The sequence below is a fragment of the Entelurus aequoreus genome, linkage group LG20, assembly GCF_033978785.1.
Source record: "Entelurus aequoreus isolate RoL-2023_Sb linkage group LG20, RoL_Eaeq_v1.1, whole genome shotgun sequence".
NCBI classification, from domain to species: Eukaryota; Metazoa; Chordata; class Actinopteri; order Syngnathiformes; family Syngnathidae; genus Entelurus; species Entelurus aequoreus.
Window position 1 is genome coordinate 30,818,956 of NC_084750.1, and position 27,702 is coordinate 30,846,657.

Sequence of the window (27,702 nt, forward strand, 5' to 3'; positions counted from 1 at the left end):
GCAGCCTAAGCAGGGAAGTCCAGAATACCCTCCTTAAACTTGACTATTTGTCCATCTAAGAGTGAATGATAAATGTTGTTCTTATTATTAAGGTTCTGATATGATACAGCTGTGCTTCTGGATGAGAAAAATAGTTGTCTATTGCATTTACTTTTAACAGTGCTGGTGATTGTAACTGTGTGACACTGTGGTTTGAAAAAAAAAAAAAGAAAAAAAAAAAGAAAAGAGGCCCTGCTGGAAGACATTTTAGGATAAGGGATGTGTGCGTGTGACGAAGCTGTGTGAGTGACAGCTGCGTGAGGGGTGGGACGAAGAGGTGTGACACTGTTAGCATAGCATTGAGCTAGGTTAGCATTGAGCTAGGATAGCATTGAGCTAGGTTAGCATTGAGTTAGCATAGCATTGGATTAGTTTAGCATTGAGCTAGGTTTAAAGAATAAATAAATAAATAAATAAATAACTATATATATATATATATATATATATATATATATATATATATATATATATATATATATATATATATATATATATATAGTGGACAGCTGTACTCAATCTGAACAGAAGGCTGACAGGTTGGTTTTGATAATAGGAAAAATAAAATATACTGTATATGAATAAATAAACATTTAAATATCAATACATACATTTGGACTGGGACATTGAAGCATTGTTAAATTCATTAGTCATTAATTATGTGTGTAATATACTGTATTGAACAGCCTTGCTGCTTATCTGATCCATCCAGTTCCTGTGTGGAAGTTGAGACAAACACACACACACACACACACGCACATCATAGAGTAGGACAAATTGTAACTTTGAATTAATAGTTATACAACAAATAAATTAATAATATTGAATTTAAATTTGATAAAGATAAATTGATTATACATTGACATTTTAATTTTTTTAGGAATAAACACACAATAAAATAAAAGTTAAATTTATATTCTAATACATCTAAGGGCATCTGTGCAAACTGTGAAACATAGAGTCTGAAGAAGTACAGATAAGCGTCGCCAACACTCAGCGCCATTGTCAAAACAAAACGTAGAGAAGCGTTAAACAAATTCTAATCAGAAGGAAGACAGACCAAAATATGAGAACTTAAGTAAACAGACAGCATGTAAACCAGAAATAATAATGTAAATAAATAACAAAGAAAGCAAATTTCTATGTGACATTGGTGCATGTAGAATTACATGTAGAGAATAAAACTAAATGGAAATAACTGTCTGCGAGATGAGCATGACGTCATGAATTGTGCTCGGGTTAGTAATAGATAGATAGATAGACAGATAACACGTTATTGATTCCTTCAGGAGAGTTCCCTCAGGAAGAAGAAGTAAAAAGTAAACAGTAACTAATAAGGGTATAAATGGAAACAAAATAGAAAAATATTACAAGGAAAATAAAAAGAGAACAGTAAAATAAGAATATAACAAAAGAAACTAGGCATTAGCGACTGTGTTATGAAAAAGTATTGTACTGTTATTGTTTTGCATTCCCTGTTATCCTTACGTTATGTGAATGGTTTCTAGGAGAACAGAAAATAGAAACATTGTGTGAAGTGTAAGGAAGAGATGGATACAGGATGTTGTTTGTAAAGGAAAACGAAAGTGAAGAAAAGATGAGAAAGTGACAAATGAAGGTATTCGTAAATGGTATGCTGTTGATTGTGGTTAGCTGCAAGTTTGTTTAATTGTTTGTTTGTTTAGTTGTTTGACTGAAAGGGGAAGAAATCAATAGGAATAATTACATGCAAAATGGAATAAAACTATGAGTGCGATAGATAATGAATGAATAAATGAAATAAGTTTATTTTGGTCATATAATCAACCATCAACCAATTTGTGTGAGCAGTTTAACAGTAAATTAGACATATTAACAATCATACACATTTACACACAGAACAAAAAAGAAAAAGAATGACCGAAAAAAAGAATAGGCGGAAGCCAAAGCTTATATTGGCCTATGATATACAATTACTGAACATTAAATTACCTGGAACATCAACATTAAAAGATGAAAGTAATTGTTACTATATTTTATAATGTTCAAAAAACTTTACCTTTCAAGGGTCTCCAAAACCATAACAAAAAACTACATGTGTTCAGCTCATCACTGAGGATGGTACATCATTTAACTCCTAAAACTGAAATACATTTGTGTTTTTATTTTTATTTTACTTGACCTATTTTAAAAATCAATATCCCCCGTAAATGATAGTGTCTCCTCATAATGTAAATAAGCTAAGAATACAAACTGGAAGGCTGTTGTTCTTTACTTGGAAACATAATTGCCATTGTTTTAAAATTAAATTATCTGAACATTTAACACATTATGACTTATAAAAAATGGATTGATATGATCATAATAATAATGCTTTGTGTATTATTGAAATGAGCCTTTTAATTTTAAGTATTGGGTCTATATTTCTTCTATAAACATTTCCCCAAACTTCAAAACAATATTACATATGGAAAAATAAATGAATAATATAACATGTGCAGACATTTCTTATTCAGCATGTGTTTAACTTTATACCGAATAGCAATGGATTTGGATATTTTTCTTTAATATGTTCAATATGTGGCTTCCAACATATTAATGATCAATTACTATTCTCAAGAATGTAGTTCATATACTCTGTCAATTTCCACTTGATTCAACTTTAATTTTTGTTTCACAATTTGACTTTGCACCCTGGACAGGTCGCCACCTCATCACAGGGCCAACACAAATAGATAGACAGACAACATTCACACACTAGGGCAAATTTAGTCTTATTAATTTCTACATATTGAGATCTATTACTTAAAATAACTACTTAACCACTGTTGTGAAACACCTTTCTAATTTATGGAAGTATTGGGATAGGATTGAGGAAGATGTCTGCTGTGGTGGTGGTTAGTTTGGAAATTAATTTAATAAAAGTAACTTTAAAGTGCAGTCTGACATTTTAGTTTGGAGTAATTTATAGTTTTATTTAGACATTGCAGTACACCATACCATACGCCCGGGAATCGTTTTTGGTGATTTGGCTCCCAAAATTTTTTATAGTCTTTGGTATGACTCGGCCGGGGTTTTGAACTTGCGACCTGCCGATCTCAGGGCGGACACTCTAACCACTAGGCCACTGAGATGAAGGAGGCAAACCAAATCTCAACAGCTTTCAGTTAGCTACAGATTTTGAGAGTATAATGCGAATAACTATAACTTTACAACTGTTTGGTGTGAATAGTGTTGAATAATAACTACAAATAACAGCCTACATTAATAATTAGAATAAGAGCCGATATGTAAAGTGTTAAAAAGAGGAGAAGTGTGATTAGGCCTGGCGCTTAGAGCATGGCCTTGTGTGTTTGTTGTGACTAGGTTGGATAACCAGTCGGAGACAGGCAAGGCAAGGCGGGGCAGCTTTGTTTGTGTGGCGTTTTTCATGCAACAAAGTGAAATTAAAGAAAATAAAAGCAAAATTAAAATGCAGACAATAACAATAAACACAGTGCGGACGTTAAAAGATTAAAAGATTTAGCTGAAAGATAAGGAGAAATGTGAATAAAAACATTCTTTTGTTTTGGAGAATATCACGCACAGCGGGAGGTCAGAGTGCAAGCATGACAGCTTGCTCACGGCTACTGATAGACAAATGATAGTTTAAATTAACTTATAGATAATCTTTAAGTGAATTAAAAGGGTACTTAAGTACACATGAAGTAGTACGTATAATCTTTGAATTAAGGTTATTGATTAGCAATTAGTGGGATAGTTAAGACTGTAATTTTAAAACGTGATATGCAAAATTGAACTAACCGAGAGGATATGAAAACGATGGGTGCACATGTTTTGAGTTCCAAATTCTGGAGGAAAAAACCTCAACAAAACGTAAAACCATACAGACGGACTTGGGTGGTAGCCACGGTTGTGCTAGGTCAAGCGAGGGTGGAAAGGATATGCAGCAGGGGGACTGCCAATCTGAACAAGACAAGCTCCAAAGTTGTAGCCAGAACATGCTCACAAAAATACAGGTGTGAGAGCAGGACGAACAGCAGGATACAAACAGACCCCTGCTGGACATAAGTGTCAACGGACAATGTTCAACACAATCTTTGAAGCATTCCTTTGTGGTCAACCTGCACACACCTTGTAATGACCTGCTTACGAACTGTGCCCTGACAATTCAATACCGCACAGAAGGAATTTCCTGATGTTGCCTGACAGCACGACATCAGCTGACAACTACTGGGGACGCCTCCCAGGAATGAGTGGAAGACGGGGACTGCTCCAACTGTCCTAGCACTGGCTGACTGAGGTGCGTCCGTGTGTCCTGCCACCCAAACCGCCAAAGTGTATGATCACCAATTAGACGACTCATAATAGGAGCCTTTTGACTCTTATATATGGTGGGACTCAAGGTATGGCCGCTCATGTGAACTATCCTTACAACAATTAGAATGGTATAAGATGGACAACTAATGACACACATTGTTCCTTTGCTCTCTGTCCTGCCTACGAAACCAAAAATTTAGGTCAAATGATAAAACAGGGCGTAGCTGCCGCTGATTGAACCGATACGCAAATACCACATTTTCAATTATTTCGGTTGTCTGTTAAAAACAAAGCTATTGGTTGCAATTTGGACATTCCTGCTGTAGGCTACAAAGAGCTAGCAGCTACACAACAGCTGAGCTAAAACAAAATTTAAGCATATCAAATAATTGTAGTTGCTTATTACATACACAAAGTCGCAGAGAGACAGAAGTCTGTAGAAAGTATTCAGTAACAAACGTGTCCGCATTATTAAACTTTCTACCACAGGAAACATACTGAACAAATACAGCAGTTACTGTCAGACTCTAATCCGGATTACCTTGTCTATCAGAGACATGGTTAAAACCCACAACAACTTTCGTTCTAATTAATGTCCCGGGGTACAAGATTACAGAAAAGACAGATCGAGTGACAAAGGGGGGAGGAATTATGATTTATGAAAGGGAAAACATTAAAAGTAGATCAATTTGAGTATGTTGAAATTAAAATCACATTTTTCTCAGAAATGTATTTCAAGGTAATTGTAGTATACCGACCGACCACAGCTAAAGACATTTTTCTTGATTCATTTTCAGACATCCTCAAACAGCATAGTATGAAAGAAGTAACGTCATGGGGGACGTTAATCTGGACTGGTTAAATAAGACGCGTAGAAAGAAACTTAAGGATATTATAAACGGCTTCTACATGATGCAAATGATAAGCAGCCCTACTAGAATTATAATTGGATGACAAAAATCAAAGAGATCATCTGTAAATACACGAATACAAAACCAGAAAGAAGAGTGTAAAATAAAAATACCTTTGGATTAATAAAACAATTTGGATTCTAATAAAGACATGAGGACTCAGCTCTCATAAGAGCAATTAAAACAGGTCTAAATACAGATCGTATGATTTTAAAAGTTTGGAGGAACAAAGTTACAATGTTTATGCGGAAGTCTAAGGCTGACTTTCACTTAGAATTAATCAAAGCTGCAAAAGGGAACATTAGAAAGTTATGGAAAACCAGATACAAACTTACGGAAAGAGAGCAAACAAGAAACAACACTATAACATTAAATATCAATGGCGCTACTATCGCAGACAGTCTGGACATAAGTAATAATTTTAATGAACATTTCATCCAGTCTGTACAAACCCTGAATAAAAAGTCCCTCAAAATCAGTGCAAATAATTGTCATTTATTCAGGATGGACTAATTTTAGAATTAACAAATGAAACAAAGTTAAACAAAATCTTCACTGCATTATCAGACTCACGATCTAGAGATATATATATATGGGTTGGACACTATCTTCCTAAAAACATATAAGGATTGTATTATTGCTCGTATAACAACAATTGATAAATAAATCAATAACGGAAAACACTTTCCCTACCACGTCGAGAAACTGCTACTATGATTAAATCCATAAAGCAGGAAATAAAGAAGACCAGAACATGTACAGACCAATTAGCCTTCTCCACGTTATAACAAAAGGAATAGAAAATTTGAAATTAAAAAGTGGCTTTGGAGCAATCAAGGCTGCTCAAACGGTCACTAAGATGGGCATTATGTTGACACATCAATTTAATGAGTATTATATTTATCTATGAGAGCATTTTTGTTGTAAATTGTGAGGTATGGCTGTTAAAAGCTTGGTTGTTGTTATGAATGATGACAGATGTGAACAAGAGCATGTATTGTCTTTGTGTGATGATGTAAATAAGGTGTGGATGTATTGTATGTTAAGTATGTGTCCATGAAGGGGCATTTGGTGACTTTTCTTAAAATTGATTACATGCTACCGTATGATTATTTTTTGATTAATTATTGATTATTATGAATGTATATATTTATTATGATTAATTTGTGTCATAATTTTATTGCTTGATTTTTGGATCCCTTTAATTTAGGTAGCCAGGGACTACAGATGGAAAGTAGCTATTTAGATATAATCTGGTACAGAACATGACTGTTTCTGAACTTAATGTTTCTGTGCATTGTCCCATCATAGATAGACTAAATTAAATACAACTATTTAGTGAATTATTGAGGCCACAATAATTCACTAGGTGTTGTAAAATATCAAAGTACTATTGCAAAAGCGAACAGTGACCTCAAACATGACCTGTCCTCCGCCTCTGTTCTTGCTGCGCTTGACCTTTTCTTTTTCTTGGATGTTTCTGAAACTACTACTACTACCACTACTACTACTACTATTACTATTACTACGACTAACACTGTCCCTGTAAGAGGGACAGAGGGGGGAGGTGAGTTTGGATTGGGTCAAGTTTGAGCGTGTTGAGGTTTTATTTAATCAATATGATCAATCCGGTACAAGGATAAAGGAACGTAATGATTTAGATTGACAATTGCAGTGGTTGGCGAAAGCAACCCCAACCTCAAAAGAGGGTGCCAATTCAGTAATTAAATGTTTTGTGAATGATCTAATATCCCGACATGGTTTCCCCAAAAAGATTAGGTCAAACAACGGCACCTATTTTAAGAAAACAGGTTAATCTTCTTCAGTCACAAGATCAGCACTTCTCAGGACCAGCAGCTTCCTAGGAAGGTGGAAAGACCATGAGACCAAAATGGTAAGTTTGCAAAATGTAGAATTTGTGTGCCAGTTCCTCTGTGCAGATTTGAGGATGAAAGCAGCCACTCCAGATTCCCTTGCACTCGCTAAGAGGGGCACGGTCAAAGCCAATCCAGGACCAACACCCGATACCTGACTGTAAGGAACCGAGAGGAGAGACAACACCTTGCCAGCGATGACGAGAACAACTAAGGTTGCCAGCCAATGGGTCCACCGGGACTCCAGCAGCTGTGGAAAGAAGTGTCGGGAGTGCCGAAGCAGCGAGGAGGCCTGAAGCAAGCCGAGGGCCTGGACCAAAGTCCCACGCCCCATACTCTGCCCCAGCCTTCCCCAAAGCCGCCACAGCTCCAACTCTACCTGAGTTTTCCCCAAAGCGAGAACGACTAAGGTTGCCAGCCAATATGTGTCCGTCGGGACTCCAGCAGCTGTGGAAGGAGGCCCTGAAGCAAGCAGAGGGCCTGGACCAAAGCCCCACGCCCCATACTCTGCCCCCGCCTTCCCCAAAGCCCCCACAGCTCCAACTTTTTCTCAGCTTTTCCCCAATTTCGGCCAGCACGGACATGCCATTGCACAGTCTGCCCAATGGACTGAACCACACCCCAAGAAGAGAGAGACAGACTGTTTGAGTGGATCTCTTTCTTCACCAAGGCAGCCAAAAGCCCAACGAGGTGTCGGCAGGCCACCAGCCTGAGGCACCACCGAGCCATCTATACGAGCACTAATTGAACATGGACTCATACGAAATTCAGTTGTGTGTTCAAAATTAATTGGTAATTAACAATATTGGTAACTAGATCCATTGCAAATGCCGGGAAAAATATTTTTGCAAATGTCTTACAGTCATAAGTCTATATACATTCATCTATTTATGTTCAATGATGTTCATGATCAAAGTATTTGTTATTCCTTTACTAAATCAAAGGGTAGGCCACTAACTGTGTTCTGTGAGTTGGTTTTACTGCAGGCTGGTAACAGCGATCACTCTGAAGGAGGGTCATAGATGGAATTTTTGCCTCGTACAAAAACATTGAGGTTTTTGCCTCTATCTGTGGTAGAGATTTAACTTAGTGGTCTACATCAGAAATTGTTTTGGTCCAGGGTCTTAAGACCCTGGAAGGCGGGTATGTAGTAGAATTTCTGACCTTTGGCCTATATTGCATGTCTATCAAGAATGTACGCTCATTTAATTTCTCTTCTATTCTGTGCCAGTGGGACAAAGTTGAATATGGAGTTGTGCCAACCTGTCTACAGAATGTTTAGAATTTCCAAATATGACTAAGAGATACAAGGTTGTTTTGGAACAGACAAAACCAAAACAAAATAATCATGACGCATTAGATAAACAATGACGCACAAGAGACATATAAAAAATGGCAGAAGACCGGAACTCGACAGTGATTTTGGCTTGTGTGTGTCTTGTTTACTCCGGAGTAACATGTGGTCTGTCTGCACGGCCAGCTTAATTCAACCTGCACTTCTGATAATGGGTAAATAAATTTGTTGTACTAAACTACTTTTGTTGCCTGTTTAAGCTTCGGACAATCCACTACACCATTTTTTTTTTTGCAAATAATCATTAACTTTAGAATTTGATGCCAGCAACATGTGACAAAGAAGTTGGGAAAGGTGGCAATAAATACTCATAAAGTTGAGGAATGCTCATCAAACACTTATTTGGAACATCCCACAGGTGAACAGGCAAATTGGGAACAGGTGGGTGCCATGATTGGGTATAGAAGTAGATTCCATGAAATGCTCAGTCATTCACAAACAAGGATGGGGCGACGGTCACCACTTTGTCAACAAATGCTTGAGCAAATTGTTGAACAGTTTAAGAAAAACCTTTCTCAAGCAGCTATTGCAAGGAATTTAGGGATTTCACCATCTACGGTCCCTAATATCATTGAAGGGCTTGATGCTTCGGAAAGTTGCTGGGGATCAATTTTGGTTCAGATCAGGTAGAGGTTGAGCTGAGCCAGGATTTTATGGCAGTTTTAAAATTTAGTAGGGAAGTTTAAATTTTAAGGTCTGTTGGTAGAGCAATCCACTGTGTAGTGGCAAAATAGTAGAATGTTTTTTTCCCATGAGAGTCTTGAATTTTGGGGGGACAATGTCTGAGGAACTCCCTCTCGTGTAGTACCTGTGAGCATCACTTACTCTGGTGAAATAGTTCGACAAGTACTTGGGTACAGTTTCTCGGAGTATTTTGAATACCAGGCACATTGCAATTTGGTGTACTCTTTCCTCAACTCTAAGCCATCCCAATTTGGTAAAGTGTGCTTGAGTTAGGAGACCTGTATAGGAGGTTGAGCCGGAGTCTCACCAGCTTGTTTTGGGAAGTATGAAGTTTTGTTTTTAGTGGCTTGGGGATACTGGTGAACCATGAGCTGCAGGCATAGTCAAAATGACACTGTATGAGGGCACCGGCAAGGGTGTATCCCTGTTGATAAACGCAGAAATCCTGCCCAGAAATGTAGTTTTATTATTGATCTTGGTGATTGCTTTTAATGCCATTTTTTCACCAGAGAGAGTGTTGTCCAATATACAACATAGGTAAATGACCTTGTCTTTGCTGGTGATTATGGTATCACCTGCTTTAATCGTAAAGCCCGGGGATTTACCTAGGTTGTGCTTGGACCCAAACAGGATGGACTCTGTTTTACCCAGATGTAGTGACAGTTTATTATCGGAAAGCCAGAGACAGAGATTACTTAGTTCGGTGCTGAGTGCACTTTCAACCTTTAATTTGTCCCTGTCCGAGGTCAGGATCGCAGAATCGTCCGTGAACAGGAACAAATTGCTGTTACATGCTGATTTCATGTCCACCTGTTCTCTATCCTCAAGGTAAGATTTCATCCAGTTTGTGGCTGTGCTGTCAAAACCGATTGCCCTCAACTTGTTTAACAGTATTGAGTGGTTACCTGTGTCGAATGCCTTTTGAAGGTCATGCATAACCATTCCAAAGTACTTGCCCATGTCTATCTCTCGCCTGATGTAGTCAGTTAGGTACAGTAGGCATGTATCGGTGGAATGTGATTTTCTGAATCCTGATTGAAATTCGAATAGGAGCTCGCGATTTGATAGATAACTTTTGAGATGGAGCAAAGGATGGAAACAGGGCGGTAAATGCCGGGGTCTAATTTGTTTCCTTTTTTATACAGAGGTGATATTCTCACGAGCTTGAATTCTTGTGAGACATGACACTGATTGATAGACAAGTTGGTGATATGAGCAACCATTGGGGCAATCGTGACAGCTGCGTCTCTGAGAAATCTGGTGGGAATATCATCATGTCCTGGCTTTGTTTGGCTGCAGCGAGCTGAGTTTCCTTAACACATCATCAGTTTTAACTTTGACAAACTTGAAGTCATCCTTGCGTACCCCTTTGTTTTTGTAAAAGTCTTGGATGTGCTGTTCACCGTAGAGGCCTGAAAGTGAGGGCAAATTGCTTACAACGTGGAAGCGATGGTTGAGTAAAATCTGTTAAAACAATTTGCCACATTCAGTTTGTCTGTGATGAGTGAGCCGTTTATTTTCAAGTTGAGGTTGGTGGTTATTGTTTTGAGACTGCTGTGGCCCAATTGTTTCAGCGTGTTCGAGAGTTTTTGCGGGTTATTTTTAATTTCCGCTATTTTTTCCTTGACGTAACTGGATTTGGCCTTCCTAATCATATTAGTTACTTCGTTTCTTAGCTTTTTGTATTCTTTGAGGAGCTGTTCAGTCCTGTTTTTAGTGAACTTAGCGTGTTTGTCATTTCTAAGTTTCATGGCTTCTATTATGTCTGCATTGATCCAGGGTTCTGTTCTGGATTCTACCCTGGAAGCTTTCATGGGTGCTAGCTGGTCAGATACATGCAGGAAGTTGGATTTGAAGCATGCCCATGCTTTTTCAACCGATGAGCAATTTAGTACATTTGACCAGTCCAGTCTCTACAGGGCTGCTGTTAGAGCTTCGCAAGTTGTGACAATCTGATACAGACTTCTGAATTTTACGTGTGCAGAAAATGATGAAATTGTCACTTATTCTGCACTCGATTACAGCACTTCTGGAGATCTTGGTCCGGTCTGATGTCAAAATCAAATCAATGACAGTTTGAGCAGCAGGGCACACCCGTGTGAATTTAGTGATCAGCTGTTTCAGGCTATGTAGCTTACAGTAATTACTAGGGATGATGTTCGAAACCGGTTCTCCCGGTTGTTCGATAAGAAAAAAAACGATTCCATGGACTTCAATCCCTTTTTGAGAACCGGTTCCCGTTATCGAGGTCACTATAGTAAAGAAAAAGAGTTTGTTCTTTACTCGAATCCCTGGGAACGAATCCCTTCCCACAGGAAATGCCCTGTGGGACGACAATGTTATGCCCATTTGATTGTAGACTCTTACTGACACCTTGTGGTGGGAAAATGCTACGAGTCATTAGTTTGGGCACTTCCGGGTTGGCGACGTCAGTTCAATTCATGAGACAATTGAGAAGTAGACAAGTTGTGTTAGCTCTTACAAGCCTTGGAAAAGATAAGTCTGTAAGTAAACTGTTTAACTTGTTTATGTAACTCAATATTAAGGTGGAAAGTGGTTAAATTTGATACTAAGATGTTTATTGAAAAACTATTTTTGTGCACTGTTTCAATGGATGTTTTTAGGACTTAAAATGGTTGCCAGTCGTGTATTTCCACCATCAAAATAGTTTCAACACTCAGAAGTATTTGTTTGATGATAGTACTGTATATTTGTGTGAAGCTAATATTTACATATTGTGTATTACATTTCAGTATGTTAATTGAATCACATAGCTTATACATTTGTCATTGTGTGTATTTCAGTTTAAAAAAATAAAATAAAATAACAGTCCAGTGCAAGAAAAAAGTAAAGATAGGAAAAGACAAAGCAAGATCAACAACAATAAAGAGCCTAAATGGATTAATCTGCTTTGGAACTTTATTAGACGTCTTGGATTGTTTGTTAGCTGTCTGCTTGTGTGTATAGTGAGTATGTTCCAATAGCAGCAGAAGTGCACTTTTTGGAGAGCTGTATTATTTTCAGATCTGTGCCCAAGGGACTGATTTTATTTAACACTATATTATTATTTATACACCTATAGTGATCACAGAGACAGGTTGTTTTTGTGTTACTGTATATATTTGTTTTTCTGAAAAATCCCACTTAATATACTTTGGGTAACAGTCCATTTTTTTATTTTTTTTTATTTTTTAAGGGGGGTAACAGTCAATATTTATTTATTTTATTTTATCCTTATAAAATAAAAGTGAGCTTTTGTTGAACCAAATATTGTGTTTTTTTCCATATACAACAACCTATCTGGATTCGATAAGAGAATCGATAAGGAATCGGTTCGATAAGAGGATTCGATAATGGGCTCGAACTCGATAATTTATTATCAAACATCATCCCTAGTAATTACTGAAGGATTTGTAGATAGGAGTATCTTTTTTCAGGATGTTGGTGTTCAAATCACCGATCAGTATCACTTCAGAGTTGCCTAAATGGTGGCCATGGATGAAGTGCTTGCTGTCCAGAGTCGGGACCCCAGGTGAACCAATAGCCTGTGCATCGGTTGGGGACATCTCTGAGCTGCTGACCCGTCTCCGCTCGGGACGGTTTCCTGCTGGCCCCACTATGGACTGGACTCTCGCTGATGTGTTGGATCCACTGTGGACTGGACTTTCACAATATTGTGTCAGACCCACTCGACATCCATTGCTTTCGGTCTCCCCTAGAGGGGGGGCGGGGGGGTGGGTGGGGGTTACCCACATATGCGGTCCTCTCCAAGGTTTCTCATAGTCATTCACATCGACGTCCCACTGGGGTGAGTTTTTCCTTGCCCGTATGTGGGCTCTGTACCGAGGATGTCGTTGTGGCTTGTGCAGCCCTTTGAGACACTTGTGATTTAGGGCTATATAAATAAACATTGATTGATTGATAAATCAGCTGATCCCTCGTTTAGCTGTTCATGAAATTAGTTTTGAGTTGGGGGTCTGTACAGAGAGCCAATTAACAGTGGTTTGGTTTTGGGGAAAATTATATTTAGCCACACTGCTCCAAATCATCCCGTATATCAAAACAGCTATCAGATCTTACATACGTACAAACCCCTCCCCCACGTAGATATATGTCCCTTCTGACTACCGTGTAATTGACAATTTGTATCTGAGTCCTCAATAGAACTATCAAGTCTGGTCTCGGAAAAGGACAGAATTCCCTCCTTACCATTTCCAAAGATCAGTCTGAGTTCTTCAATGTTACGGAGAAGACTGCTTACATTTATGTGGATTATATGCAGTCCTCTGGCAGAGAAAATGTTTTCCATGTCTTGTGACAACAATGTTTCTTTTCCAACGGTTGCGTGGTTGGGCGCCGCTGAAGAAATTACTCCATTATTGTCTGTGCGCCATTGTCCGTGTCGTTGTTGTCCCTGTAGTGGCTCGTCGTAGCCGGCGAGGCCATTGTTGTTGTGGGGAGTCTCCATGACGACGGTGTCCATCTGGTTCTCGTTTCGTTAGCCTGCAGCCTGTTGTGAGATGCAGCCGGTGTTCTGGGTGACCTTCGGGGCAGCGTCCCTGGGTTGTTCCATGACGATGGTGTAACGTGTTGTAACACGTGACTTGGCATTGTCTTGCTGAAATAAGCAGGGGCGTCCATGATAGCATTGCTTGGATGGCAACATATGTTGCTCCAAAAGCTGTATGTACCTTTCTGCATTAATGGTGCCTTCACAGATGTGTAAGTTACCCATGCCTCGGGCACTAATACACCCCCATACCATCACAGATGCTGGCTTTTGAACTTTGCACCTAGAACAATCCGGATGGTTGTTTTCCTCTTCCAGATGACACGACGTCCACAGTTTCCAAAAACAATTTGAAATGTGGACTTGTCAGACCACTTTTACACTTTACATCAGTCTATCTTAGATGAGCTCGGGCCCAGCGAAGCCGGCGGCGTTTCTGGGCGTTGCTGATAAATGGCTTTTGCTTTGCATAGTAGTTTTAACTTACACTTACAGATGTAGCGACCAACTGTAGTTTCTGACAGTGGTTTTCTGAAGTGTTCCTGAGCCCATGTGGCGATATCCTTTACACACCGATGTCGATTTTTGATGCAGTACCGCCTGAGGGATCGAAGGTCACGGGCATTCAATGTTGGTTTTCAGCCTTGCTGCTTACGTGCAGTGATTTCTCCAGATTCTCTGAACCTTTTGATGATATTACGGACCGTAGATGGTGAAATCCTTAAATTCCTTCCAATAGCTGGTTGAGAAATGTTGTTCTTAAACTGTTGGACAATTTTCTCACGCATTTGTTCACAAAGTGGCGACCCTCGCCCCATCCTTGTTTGTGAGTGACTGAGCATTTCACGGAAGCTGCTTTTATACCCAATCATGGCACCCACCTGTTCCCAATTAGCTTGTTCACCTGTGGGATGTTCCAAATACGTGTTTGATGAGCATTCCTCAACTTTCTCAGTCTTTTTTTTCCAATTGTGCCAGCTTTTTTGAAACATGTTGCAGGCATCAAATTCCAAATGAGCTAATATTTGCAAAAAATTACGTTTTCCAGTTCGAACGTTAAGTATCTTGTCTTTGCAGTCTATTCAAATGAATATAGGTTGAAAATAATTTGCAAATCATTGTATTCTGTTTTTATTTACGATTTACGCAACGTGCCAATTTCACTGGTTTTGTAAACTGCGGTCATTATGGATAAGCTGCTGATGGTGTGTTGACTGAGAAGCAGCTGGAAGAAGATACTATAGGAGTCCACTCTCAAAGGTAAATGTTGAAAACCATTATTAGATTACAGTCCTTCATAAAGATACTGTAGTTGTTTGTAGTACATTCTATTGTGTTATATTTTATATTGCTACTATGGTACATTTTTAGTCTACTTTCTACCTGCATTATCCTTTCCATCCTTTGTAACTGAGCCACTGCATGGAACAATTTCCCCTGTGGATCTTTAAAGTTTGTCTAAGTCTAAGTCTCAATCAAGGGTCTTCTACTGTAGCATAAGATGAATGGACAATACATTCCTTCCTAGCTCTGCACTTCTGTCAGCCATCTTGTTTTTGCAGTAACCACGTTAAACCCAGATTCCGAACTAACAAAGATCTTAACTCATTCTCTTTCTATGCCACATCAATATGGAATGCACTCCCAACAGGTGTAAAAGAAAGGGCATCTCTATCGTCCTTCAAAACCGCACTAAAAGAACACCTCCAGGCAAATACAACCCTAAACTAACACCCTCCCTTCCACATATTACCTCTTCGGACTATAAATAATCAAATGTAAACAATCAAACAATCAAATGTAGACACTTTTTCTTATACTTTCTGATCTCTCTCTATGTCCACTACTTGCTATATATATCCTACCAAGTCAGTCCTACACTGTTTCAATATCCATTTCTCTGATGATGCAATTGTTGATGCTGATTGTTGATGTCTGAAGTGTTGATACCAACCAAACCTACCCCCCCCCCCCCTCCATATCCCACACCCCGGATTGTAAATAATGTAAATAATTCAATGTATATACTCTGATGAGTATCTTGTGTGATGACTGTATTATGATAGTATATATTTGATAGTATTTGATAGTATATATCTGTATCATGAATCAATTTAAGTGGACCCCGACTTAAACAAGTTGAAAAACGTATTCGGGTGTTACCATTTAGTGGTCAATTGTACGGAATATGTACTTCACTGTGCAACCTACTAATAAAAGTTTCAATCAATCAATGCACTTCGAACATTTAACAAACCAGTGTTTGGCATTAATGACATAAAACCGTCAAGGGGGAAGAAATGAGTTGATATTGGTGCATATTCTGAGCACAAAGATTTACAAAAGGTGTTTAATCCTTACAATGCATGAAAACATCACCACATTAAATGGAACATGGTAGGAGCGTACAGGCAACACATTTTGCATGAGAAGGCATTTCAGTGACATATGTACATTATACACATTTTTTGTATACACATCTTGTAGAAATATAGTCATTGAATCATATTCGGACAACCAGCAACAATCGGCTCATGTAAAACATTCATGTAGAAAAAAAGTGTGGGAGATTAACAACCCACCGTGGAGAGAATAGAATTCTATTTTATCGTATCACAATCTGAAACATAACAAAAAAGTTGTCCTCATGTATTGATAAAAGTTTCAGGAATCCTTCTAGACAGTACAACTTTTTCATTTCAAGCCTATAAATAAATATACTTCTGCGTATAGTGAGCGCTGGCAGATTGTGGTTCATATTGCATTGGCTCTTAACAAAAATGTAGTGTCCAAACATGGAAGCACCATAGGAGGATGTGGTGTGGGTGCAAGACAAAATGCATTCATCGGTTAGATTAGGGTTACAAACCAATAGTTGCGACTCAAAATGGGTCAAGGGTCAAACATCACATTTTGAAATTGGGCTGAAATAGGTTTGGGACACCATGCATTGTAGACAGAACTGTCAGTCAATGCAACACAAAACGGAACCAAAACATTTCTAATTAAACGGCAACGAAATCAAACTTTTTCTGCTCATTTTGGTTTTAACGCCAAGGATATCTGGACTACAAAAAAAACAGACCTACAAGCTACCACCAATGTAGTCAATCACAGTCACTCCAGGTTTTCGCAGGCGTTTTTGAGAGACTAGTGCCTGAATTCATGTCAGCTTTTTCAAAAATGTGTGCTAAAGATGTTGAGGCTTATTTTTTTCCAACAACATTGCATCGACTTGTAATCATCATGCAAATGGTTCTTGCTTTTTATCCCTTGTGCAACCTTAGGAGTGACTGTACACACTTAGGACACACAAAGGACCCGCGCATAACAGTGTCATATATCAGCAAGAAATTAACCTTTAATTTTTATTCTGAAATCTTTGAACAAATTCATGTCATATATAACTGCCCAATATTATTGTTAGTGCATTTCAGTGGTTTAATAGAGATGAACTCATTTACGCTCATCAAAGCTCTGATAATTATGCTCATGGTTTTCTGGCACCATCTGTCGGTTAAGGAGCACAATTACATAATTTTTTAATTTTTATTTTCATTGGCAAGAATGAGATTCATTTGGGTTTCATGGCAAAAGTACAATAATATAACATTATTACAGTCTTAAACAGTTGCAATAGGGGTATAATGAGGGGTTAAAGATGCCCTATATGAAAAAAATTGGACAAGTCCAAGAAATGTGAAATCAAACTGTGTAGCCATTCCGGAGATTTCTATCAAACAATCTCACCTGCCTTCATACTTCTACAAACTGATCTGTTTTCCCCATTTGTGCCATTTTTCCCCATTGGTGACATCAGCGGATTATCCATGTACAGTATGGTAATGTTATACCCGAAGAGCTTTGTAGTCACTAAGCTCCCTCTTTTTTTCTATCCCCTTGTTGAGGGGCAGACTGGCTCGTACATGCACATGCAACCTCCGCTGTTGCCATTTCTAATACAAAATAGCGTACAATTCTCATTTAAGCGCTGAAGACTACAACATGGATGACGTGGAAAAGACGCAGTTGAAGTGGAGCCACATAAATAAGACCGCCAACAAAACAGCACTTCCTGAGGAGATGGTCAGAAAGCGGCTTGAATATGGTCTGTAAAACATCTTCTATGCAAAATTTTAACCAAAAACCCATCATTACATGTTATGTAGCCCACGAGGAAGTATTTTAAATGTAGAAAACAAATCATACTATGACCGCTTTAAGAAAGAGTGTGCATAATTTGTTTATATCCTATACTACAATGTTACAATCCAAAAATTTGATAAAATAATGATATAAATTGGTGAAGAATTCCCGGGGAAAATTTCAGACCGCCAACCTTTAAACTGAACATAATATTAAATGAACATATAATACCCATTTTGGGCCGTAGGTGTGCACAAGGGTTAAATCACAAAGAATCTTTGACACTATGTGATTATTTTTTTTACTGTTTTTTTTACGTCCCGGAGTGTTGCTGACCAGACCATAAAGATTGTGCTTAATGTAACGGATGCCAGCTAGATTAGCTGTGGGCTAGAACAGTAAACCAGGGCTACTCAACTAAATTGTTTTGGGGGCACATTTCCAGAAAGCTGTGGACCAGGGGGCCCAAATTTAAAAGTTTTACTTCAACAAATAGGTAGTTCTAAATTAAAACACAAGCAATTAGTTAAAACTGGTCCAAGATCTTCTATACAACAGTAGCATTTTGCCACTTTTAAAGACCTACAGTACTGGCCAAAAGTTTATTTTTATGACTATTTACATTGTAGATTGTCACTGAAGGCATCAAAACTATGAATGAACACATGTGGAGTCATGTACTAAACAAAAAAAGGTGAGAAAAAAAAACAAACACATTTTGCTCTGATTAGTTTTTTGCACAATCTTGGCATTCTCTTGATGAGATCCAAGAGGTAGTCGCATGAAATGGTTTTAACTTCACAGGTGTGCTTGAAGCTCATCGAGAGAATGCCAAGAGAGTGCAAAGCAGTAAACAGAACAAAGGGTGGCTATTTTGAAGAAACTAGAATATAAAACATGTTTTCAGTTATTTCACCGTTTTTTGTTAAAGGCCTACTGAAAGCCACTACTACCGACCACGCAGTCTGATAGTTTATATATCAATGATGAAATGATGAACACCTAGGTGTTTTTATGCGGGATTAATTTGTGGCATATTAAATATAAGCCTGGTTGTGTTGTGGCTAATAGAGTATATATATGTCTTGTGTTTATTTACTGTTGTAGTCATTTCCAGCTGAATATCAGGTCACCCCCGGCTCTCACAGCATCTTCCACTCCCCACTAGTCCTTCACTTGCACTTTCCTCATTTAAAAATATTTCATCCTCGCTCAAATTAATGGGGAAATCGTCGCTTTCTCGGTCCGAATCTCTCTCACTTCATGCGGCCATCATTGTAAACAATAGGGAACTTTGCGTATATGTTCAATTGACTACGTCACGCTACTTCCGGTAGGGGCAAGCCTTTTTTTATCAGATACCAAAAGTTGCGATCTTTATCGTCGTTGTTCTATACTAAATCCTTTCAGCAAAAATATGGCAATATCGCGAAATGATCAAGTATGACACATAGAATAGATCTGCTATCCCCGTTTAAATAAAAAAAATTCATTTCAGTAGGCCTTTAAGTACATAACTCCACATAGTTTTGATGCCTTCAGTGACAATCTACAATGTAAATAGTCATGAAAATAAAGAAAACGCATCGAATGAGAAGGTGTGTCCAAACTTTTGGCCTGTACTGTACGTACCTTAGATTAGCTTTAGTCACCGAACAGCTCTCGTATTTCGTAATCTGCGGCAAAAATATTACTTTCTCGCAAGTTTTGAACTGAACTCAAAGGCCAGTCTGGTGCCAGTCAAATAGCTAGTTAAGAGAGTTAGCGTGCGTGTTTAGCACTGCTCGGGGACAAATTACATTGTCAAAAATGATGATTGTCCCCCCGCACATTTTAGCCAAAATTGCAACGCCGAGCATAATTTGTGGGGATTGGTTGAATTTGCGAGAAATGATAGCAACATCGCAAAATCCTGGAGTGTGAAATTATCGTGTACATTTTACAGGAGTGTGCTGATCAATCTCTCACTTGACAGAATAAAAATAGTGAGTGTGTAGCTTCTGAGACATTACACTAAATAGCAAAACAAATCCAGTTTGAAAATGGATCCATAAAGGGATCCTATCCTTCTCATTTCAAGGTCTTTTAAAATGATATTGGATCCCATGCAGTGGAGCACTATAGTAACTTTCTCTTAATATCAAGTGAATCTGCATTCTTCTCCTCTAGGCCAACATTCTCGGATTTAGCAACCTGCTCCTAGACCACGTCTACTTTGCTGCGGTTAATCATGGGTGGAACCAGATATCTCAGCTGTCACTGACTAAGAGCTTGACCAGCTAGTAGGTATCACGTTCAGAGGGCGTACAGCCCACCTCCACCAACTTTGGATCAACGTTTAACGAAAAATAATTTTCGATTAGTTCCAACTGCAATGACACTCCCCGTCTCTCGTTAATTACCACGGTTTTCTAAATACGCTAACATTACATCCTGCACTCAAATCTGAGGAGGAGCCATAAAAGCAGGGAGGTTTAAAGTGCGACCAAGTGGGCTTTTGTTTTTTTTGGACCACAGCACACTGAAGAAATGAAATTAATCAAAACAAAAAATTGAAAAATGGAGCAAACGGCATATTGTAATGAGAACAAGCTGAAATGAACATACTAATACACACTAATAGCACAACAATAAACACATTTTATCTTTAAGTACACATGACTTATTTTTAGCCTTTATACAAATCGTTAAACATATGTCTTAGTCTATTCCTGAATAAAAGTCACACACACTACTTTAAGCTGCAGAGACACGCCCTCCTCAACATGCTAATGTTTTTTGCAAACAGTAAACAATTGGATCAATATTAGGAATCCGGTGTAAAAACTGCCCTTTCTTCACAAAATAGCTTTTCATTAAGTAGCGAGAGTCAAAATATTCCCATTGGTTTAGAAACAATTCTTACATCCCAAAAAACAATTTGTGGCTGCAATATGATGAATCCGCGACAAACAGTACTGAATAGTGCTGGTCATCAACTACATCTACTACGTACTTAGTTGTTGTACACGTACTTACTTAGTAGTTGTATACGTACTTACTAAAGTTGTGATGGGAAAATTTTGTAAGACCATGTGAAGTTCTCTTAACCGACCGTTGACGAGATTCGGGAGTGCCATACAAACAAAATCAAAGATAAGCTTAAAGGGGAACTGCAGTTTTTTGGGGGAATTTTGCCTATCATTCACAATTCCTATGTAAGACAAGACTTTTTTTATTCATTCAAATTTGTAAGAAAACGCCAAGTACGAGGTGGATAACAATGCAGCTAATAGGAGTAATATCATATGTCCAAGCCCTCTAAAAAAACATACAAAAACCGACAACAATACTCCATTTACATCTCGTGACCTGAACACTAACCAAGTATTAGCGATATTGTATTATAAGCGCCAACGCTGAGGACCTACTTTTTGCGACGCTGGGATCACAGAGAGGTAACTAGCTTGTGACACTATTGACAGACTGAGCCGGTGAGCTTTTGCATCACCTCCGAGTTAGTAGTAGTTAATTTAAATATTATAAATCATGCCTCTCACTTGTATAGTAGAAGGTTGTGGTCGTAAACTGAAAAGTTAATCAACTTTGACATTCAACTTAGGCCCCTGACAGAGAGGACAAGAAAGACATGAAAATATGTTTTTTTGTTTTTTAAATGTCTTTCTTTTACCGACGTGGGGATTATGATTAATTCTTCATCTAGACAACAATATATAAACATCTCATCAGTCAGCATCAAACAGAGCAGACATTGTACAGTAAGTGCTTGTTTTATGTCCGTACTTTGTATTTCTAGTTTAGCAATTGTGCTACTTCCTGGATCTGATTATCACTCAGCTCCTAAGACCTCTTGCTCATCCTCTGTATACTTGGGCTGAAAAATATATAAGGTTCTGGATCATCATTTGTCCCAAAGTAGCTGATCTGGGCGCTCATGAAGTCTGCCATAATCAGTAGTAGTTGTTGTTAAAGGAAATAGTGAACTTTGTGATGCATCTGTGAAATAATATGCTGCCGTATGTTTAAAATGACCAAAATATGTAAATATTACATGTTATTATAGATCTACCTGTAACTACATTATTTAATCAGTTTTATATCAATTTGAGGATGTTTTTAGAGTGCTTTATAGGCACAATAGAGCAAATCCCATTACCTCCATTGCTAGCTCACTGTTGCTAGTGTTTATTTACAAGTTAGAATGCATTAAAAAAAAGAAAAACTTATGTGTTCTTTTCTTACATAAGGATTGTAAATGATGGGCATAATTTCAAAAAAGTGCAGTTCCCTTCTAAAACACAGCAACCTCATGATATGGTATTTTCACATCATGTTTAAACAGATAGTGTACACACGTCTGAAAAGTTGCAAATGTAGAATAGGGCCCCTTAAAGCACAGACCAAAACCAATGTTAAATATATCCTGAACTACTGTGAGCCTTTTGCAAAACTCTTCCTCTCTTTGGTGCAGTGACTGACTTGAAAAACAAAATGTGCATTGAACATTATATTTTTTTGTTTACTTTCAGTCCATAAAGTTCTCTGCTGCAAAGACCACATGTAGTTAAAATTACAGCAGACGAGATGAAGTCACGTATTGTACAGTGAGCGTATGTGAAATCTCTCACTGCTGTAAATTTAAAAATAAAAATAAAAAGGCCAGCTCCAAGTGTTATTTAGTGCTCTGAAACAGCAACAGCATGAATGCAAAAGCATATAAAGAAGACTACATAAAATAAATGAGAACCAAAACTACTTATACACATAATTTTTAGTAGTTGGTCCAGGAGTGGACACAGGCGCCATCATTTCTGTAACCAGCAGAAATGAGCAACATTAGATTGAGTCCATCAGTCATCTGTTGCCTTATAGCGGTGATTCCCAACCACGTTAAGTGTATTATGCCACAATAAATGATCCAATTTCACTTAATTGGTCTGAAAATTGTTACTTACTACAAATAGTGTATCATGGTCAATGACAGTGATGTATAGTGAAAGACTGAACAATTCAATGCTCTTCCACTAGATGGCAGAAGTTACATAATTAGCAGAATAATCATGTCTGACACTTTTTTTTGGTGGTTTGCTGTGAGATTTTTTTTATCTGAAAAAAATATGTGCCATAGCATAATAAGGGTTGGGAAACACGGCATTGTAAGACCAGTGTGGAGGATTTGAATGCCATGTTGGAATCAACAGAGTGAGCACACTAATCATCACACAGAACTCCTTGCTAAGGATTTCCAAATTAAAATTGCATTTGTGAATATTCCAAATTGCCCTCCTACATCATGACATTCTGATCTTTAAAAAACTTAATTTACCCAAAGTACAAAGGAGCTTGCCACACTGAAAATGAGGGGGAAAATGCTTATGAGAATAAAGTCAGAATATTTTGAGAGTAATTCTCAAGAACAGCCATTTTTCAAAAGTTTATAAAAATGGAAATAAAATAAAGATTAAGAAACAATATGGCTTGCAAAAAGCAATTTTGCAACAATTATATTTAGAGTGCTTGAAGGAAAAGCCATCATTTCAAGTGAGTAAAGTCTTAAATTACCATTAATCAGAATTTTACAAAAAAAGTAAACATTGTACACAAAGTTATAATCAAAATAAAAGTTGTGATGTTATGACAAAGTCGTAATTTTATGCATTAACATTTCAATTGGTAATTTTAAGCTTGTAACGTAATATTAGAATTGAGTTATTTAACGAGGAAAAATATGAATGGTTTTACAATGTATGGTATGGTAGCAGTTTTAACAAGAATAAAATCATAATAATGGAAAAAGTTTCACTTTTACACAAAATCTGTAATAGTAAAAAGTTGTGATTTTAGGATTGAATAAGTTGTAATTTTGCGCATTCATTTTTTTTAGGGCATTTTAAGATGTAATGTAATATGACAGTAAATGATATCAGTGTGTCTCAACCATTGGGGTGGGGCCTATCGTTGGGTCACTAGCGCCCCCAAGAGGACCGCCAACAAATATGTATTTCTCAGCTTTGGTCCATATTGGCAGCAGCAGTACTCAGGTGTAACACTTCTCCACCACTTGTGGCAGTAATGACAATGAAAAAAAAACAGAAGTGGCGAGCTAAATTCATAGAAGTTTCTTAAGCGCAAAAATGATGACTGAAGTAGTGAAGCTGTATTTTCATTTGCATTTTCATTTTATTGAGTTTATTATGTGGGCTCTGTACCGAGGATGTCGTTGTGGCTTGTACAGCCCTTTGAGACACTTGTGATTTAGGGCTATATAAATAAACATTGATTGATTGATTGATTGATTAAGAAACCTATCTATTAAATAAGTTTATTATAGCACAACATAATTGTACGTAAGTTTATTTGTGAGTCCCTTCTTACGCAGTATATTTGTTTAGGACTTATTTTTCTAATCAGCCTGACTTCAGCCTAAAGTTTGTGTGTTAATGAATAATAATCCTGTTGATTAACACATGGTTTCATATCACTTGATAAGGTTGTAAACTGTAAGTAGGTTAGATATAAAGATTGAATATGATAAAAATCAAGACAGATTACTAATTCAGTGTTAATATTTGGGTGGGACCCGGACCCCTCTGTAGTTGAAAAGTTGGGTCCCGAGATCAAAAAGGTTAAGAACCCCTGCATGTCACAATAGAGGGCAGTTAGTGGATTACATAACATAAAATGATATAGGCCTGTTTTATACAGAATGTACACTTAAATAACTTCTGTTGTGATCTGGCCCCATATAGAATACAAAACACAATTATATTGATCTTTTTGGAGGGTTGTGGTGCTGTTGCAGGGATGCACCACTCCTTTGTCAGGACTACCCTGGAGGACATAAATGTTTACACAAATCTCCTGACTTGAATTGCTATTGACAACTAGATATTTCTGTACATATGCCGCTGATGACGACTTGTCCTTTCTCCCCTGCTGTTTTAACGTCATTGTGTGTTCCTGAGAGAAGCAGTATTTACTTGTGTTGACTTTATTCAATTCCCAACTACTGTACACATACTTAATAAAGTATCAACACCTGATAAATAAATTACCTCTCACTAAAGAAAGTGGCTGCTAGTCTCCACTGTTTGTCTTCGCGTAGGAAATTTTACATTCACTTATGTATTTTGAGACTTTTTTTTTTCTCGTAATATTCACACTTTATTCTCATACCATTTTGACTTGATTATTTTCAGTGTGGTTTTAACAGTCTCTGTAAGGAGTTGTACAGTCTGCATTAAAATGTATTTCAAACCCAGGATAATGATTCGCCGCCGACGACATGCAGCTGATAGTCTGTAGTGATAAGGCATGCGTGTGTAAAAGAAAACGTCAGTTGAGGGGACGGTAATGCATAAATAGGAACAGACACGACAATACAAAAACGGTCGCAGCTGGAAATGGTTGGCTTAGTACTTCATCAGAGAGGAAAGCTGCAAACAGCTCTTCTCGCCATTCACATCAAACCTTTAGCACATATGGTCAACATCATGAGAGGCGGAGACTTTCATCGCTTTCTTCTGGGTTAATAAGACACATTCTATGTGGAAACGTGTACATTCAGCAGTGGCGACAAGTAGCCTTACAGTCTGCAGCACCACGGTGGCGTAAAACCTGACTGCTTTGCTCAGGTTAGGGCCATCCTTCTACGGTTACCTCATCTGATAAAAATTGAAAAAAATCCACAACTTGAGAGCTAAAATGTGATTGCACTGACAGTTATTGATATGAAAACCTCCACTAACCACAGAGTGGGGTGAGTACCAAGGGTGAGTTGATGTGCTGCAACAGGAGGAAAAAATAAACAACTATGATCCCTCTCTGACGTACTGCTCTGTACCCACACAAAAAATAGTGACTCATCTTCATAGTACAACAAGATGTCCTCATTTGACTACTTTCCTGATGCACTGCTGCTTTTAGCAGACTATGGGTAGAAAAAAAAACTATCAATAAAATAATAAAGAAATTGTGGTTCTAACTCAAATTCATATAGTTCTGGGGGGAAAATGACCTTTGGGACATGGATCTATGTGCGCGCACACAGTGACAGTGTTGACGGTTGGGAAAGACTACATACACGCAAACACGGACGTGTTGTGGCCCATCATTGCTCGTCTTCGTCTCAACCGTCGCTGCTTCCACAGGCGTCCACTGTGAGTTTAAATGGTAGTGCAGGGGTCCCAGGTGGACGGGAAGGCTTTCGCTCTTCTTATCCTTACGTCTGCCTGCCTCATCTCTTCTAGGCACATGTCCTCTTCACACAGCACTTTGTTTTTTACTGCAAAAGATCAAACCAAAAATCAAGGTGACAAAACAAAATACTGTACAAGTGTGGCTTTGGTTATGAGAAATATACAGTGGAAACCCTAAAGTCTAATACCGACGATGTCCGAATTATGAAACAAATGCAAATTTGTGAAGCCCTTTAAGGCACTTGTGATTGAGGGCTATAAAAGAAGAGATTTGGCGCAAAAACAGATTTTTTTTTTTTGCTAACAATTATTTGCGTGGCGCTTTTCATGAAACAGCTATCCTGCTGATGTGGGTTGCAATTGAAGAGTTCCAAACAACCAAAATCTAAATCCCAATTTGAAATAGTCAAATGTATTACAAAAATGGAATATGGATCATTTTGTTCAAATTTTTTGCCAGCCTGGCTCTAACAATAAGTAAAAAACAGATCAGTTTTTTCAGAGGAATGTTTATTCCATCCACCGTAATTAATTTCATCCAAACAAACACTTTTTTTGAGTGATCCGTTGTGTTGTTTCACTCATTTTTGTTTTGAAAGTTAAGTCTTTCATATATTGTGCTCCAGAGTGAATGTTGTTGATTGATTTGAATGTATTAGTATTGAGTTTATTTAATTTAATTGTTTAGTTTATTTAACTGTATTTTTCAGTATCAAATGATTCAAGTCGGTCAAATAATGTTTATATTCTAAATAACGATAGACCGCTCAGATTCATCAGGACAGCGTCTCTTTTATGTGCCTTGTTGGCGAGGGCACCACACGCTCACGGATTTCATCAAATTATTGATGCTTTAATTTAGTTATAAACACAGTGAAACAGACATAGCGCGAGCGAATACCGGCGCCAATGTTAGATGAGGTCATCAAATTTCAGTCTGATGGATTTGTCTGGTTGTGCCACAGAGAGAGCACGGTGCTTGTCAGTTTCTGAAGTAAAACTGAATATTTAACAGTGAAATGCGAAAAAAGTGTTTTCTATTTGCTAAAACATTTATTTTACCTACTGGTTCGAGAAAGGTGTAAACTATTTTGTGGCACTTGCATTTCAGATTTGGCGGCAATAGCGTTTGTTTTTTGCGCCTCATCTTAAGTTATATAATACGCAAAACTTGACCTGCTCAGTGGCCTTGTGGTTGGAGTGTCCGTCCTGTGCCTGAAAGGTTGTGAGTTCAAACCTCGGCCGAGTCATACCAAAGACTATAAAAATGTGACCCATTGCCTCCCTGCTTGGCACTCAGCATCAAGGATTGGAATCGGGGGTTAAAATCACAAAAATTATTCCCGAGGGTGGCCACCGCTGCTGCTCACTGCTTCCCTCACCTTCCAGGGGGTGAACATGGGGATGGGTCAAATGCAGAGGATAATTTCACCACACCTAGTGTGTGTGTGTGACTATCGTTGGGACTTTAACTTCTTAAAGACGCTCCAAAAGTAATCTGTTGCATTTATGAGCACCAAATGTAAATAGATCCATCACCTATCTTGCTTGCTTGAAGTACCAGGTTTTTATGAAATGAACAAAAACCTCCTTCCTTATGGACATGATACGACCTCTGACCCGCCCTTATTTAGATGATCATTTATGCATTCGAATTACGGCCCGTTTTCTTGCCCCATCATTTTTATTC

The 27,702-nt window shown here is 38.0% G+C and overlaps 1 protein-coding gene across 2 annotated transcripts in view; it reads right to left on the minus strand.

Annotated features, from left to right (window-relative positions):
* Positions 1-16,000: 16,000 nt before the first annotated feature.
* The window catches only part of LOC133636191 (phosphatidylinositol 4-phosphate 5-kinase type-1 alpha-like), a 106,698-nt gene continuing 94,996 nt past the window's right edge, over positions 16,001-27,702 (minus strand). The window contains exons 16-17 of one of the 2 annotated variants that reach the window (XR_009822191.1): positions 25,898-26,098; positions 16,001-22,625 (exon numbers count right to left, since the gene is read on the minus strand). Coding sequence is in view for 1 of the 2 variants with exons in the window: in XM_062029958.1 (XP_061885942.1) it covers positions 26,096-26,098 (3 nt within the window). In the remaining variant the exon portion in view is untranslated. Of the gene's footprint in view, positions 26,099-27,702 lie in introns of both variants that reach the window. The other variant, XM_062029958.1, reaches the window with a different exon arrangement.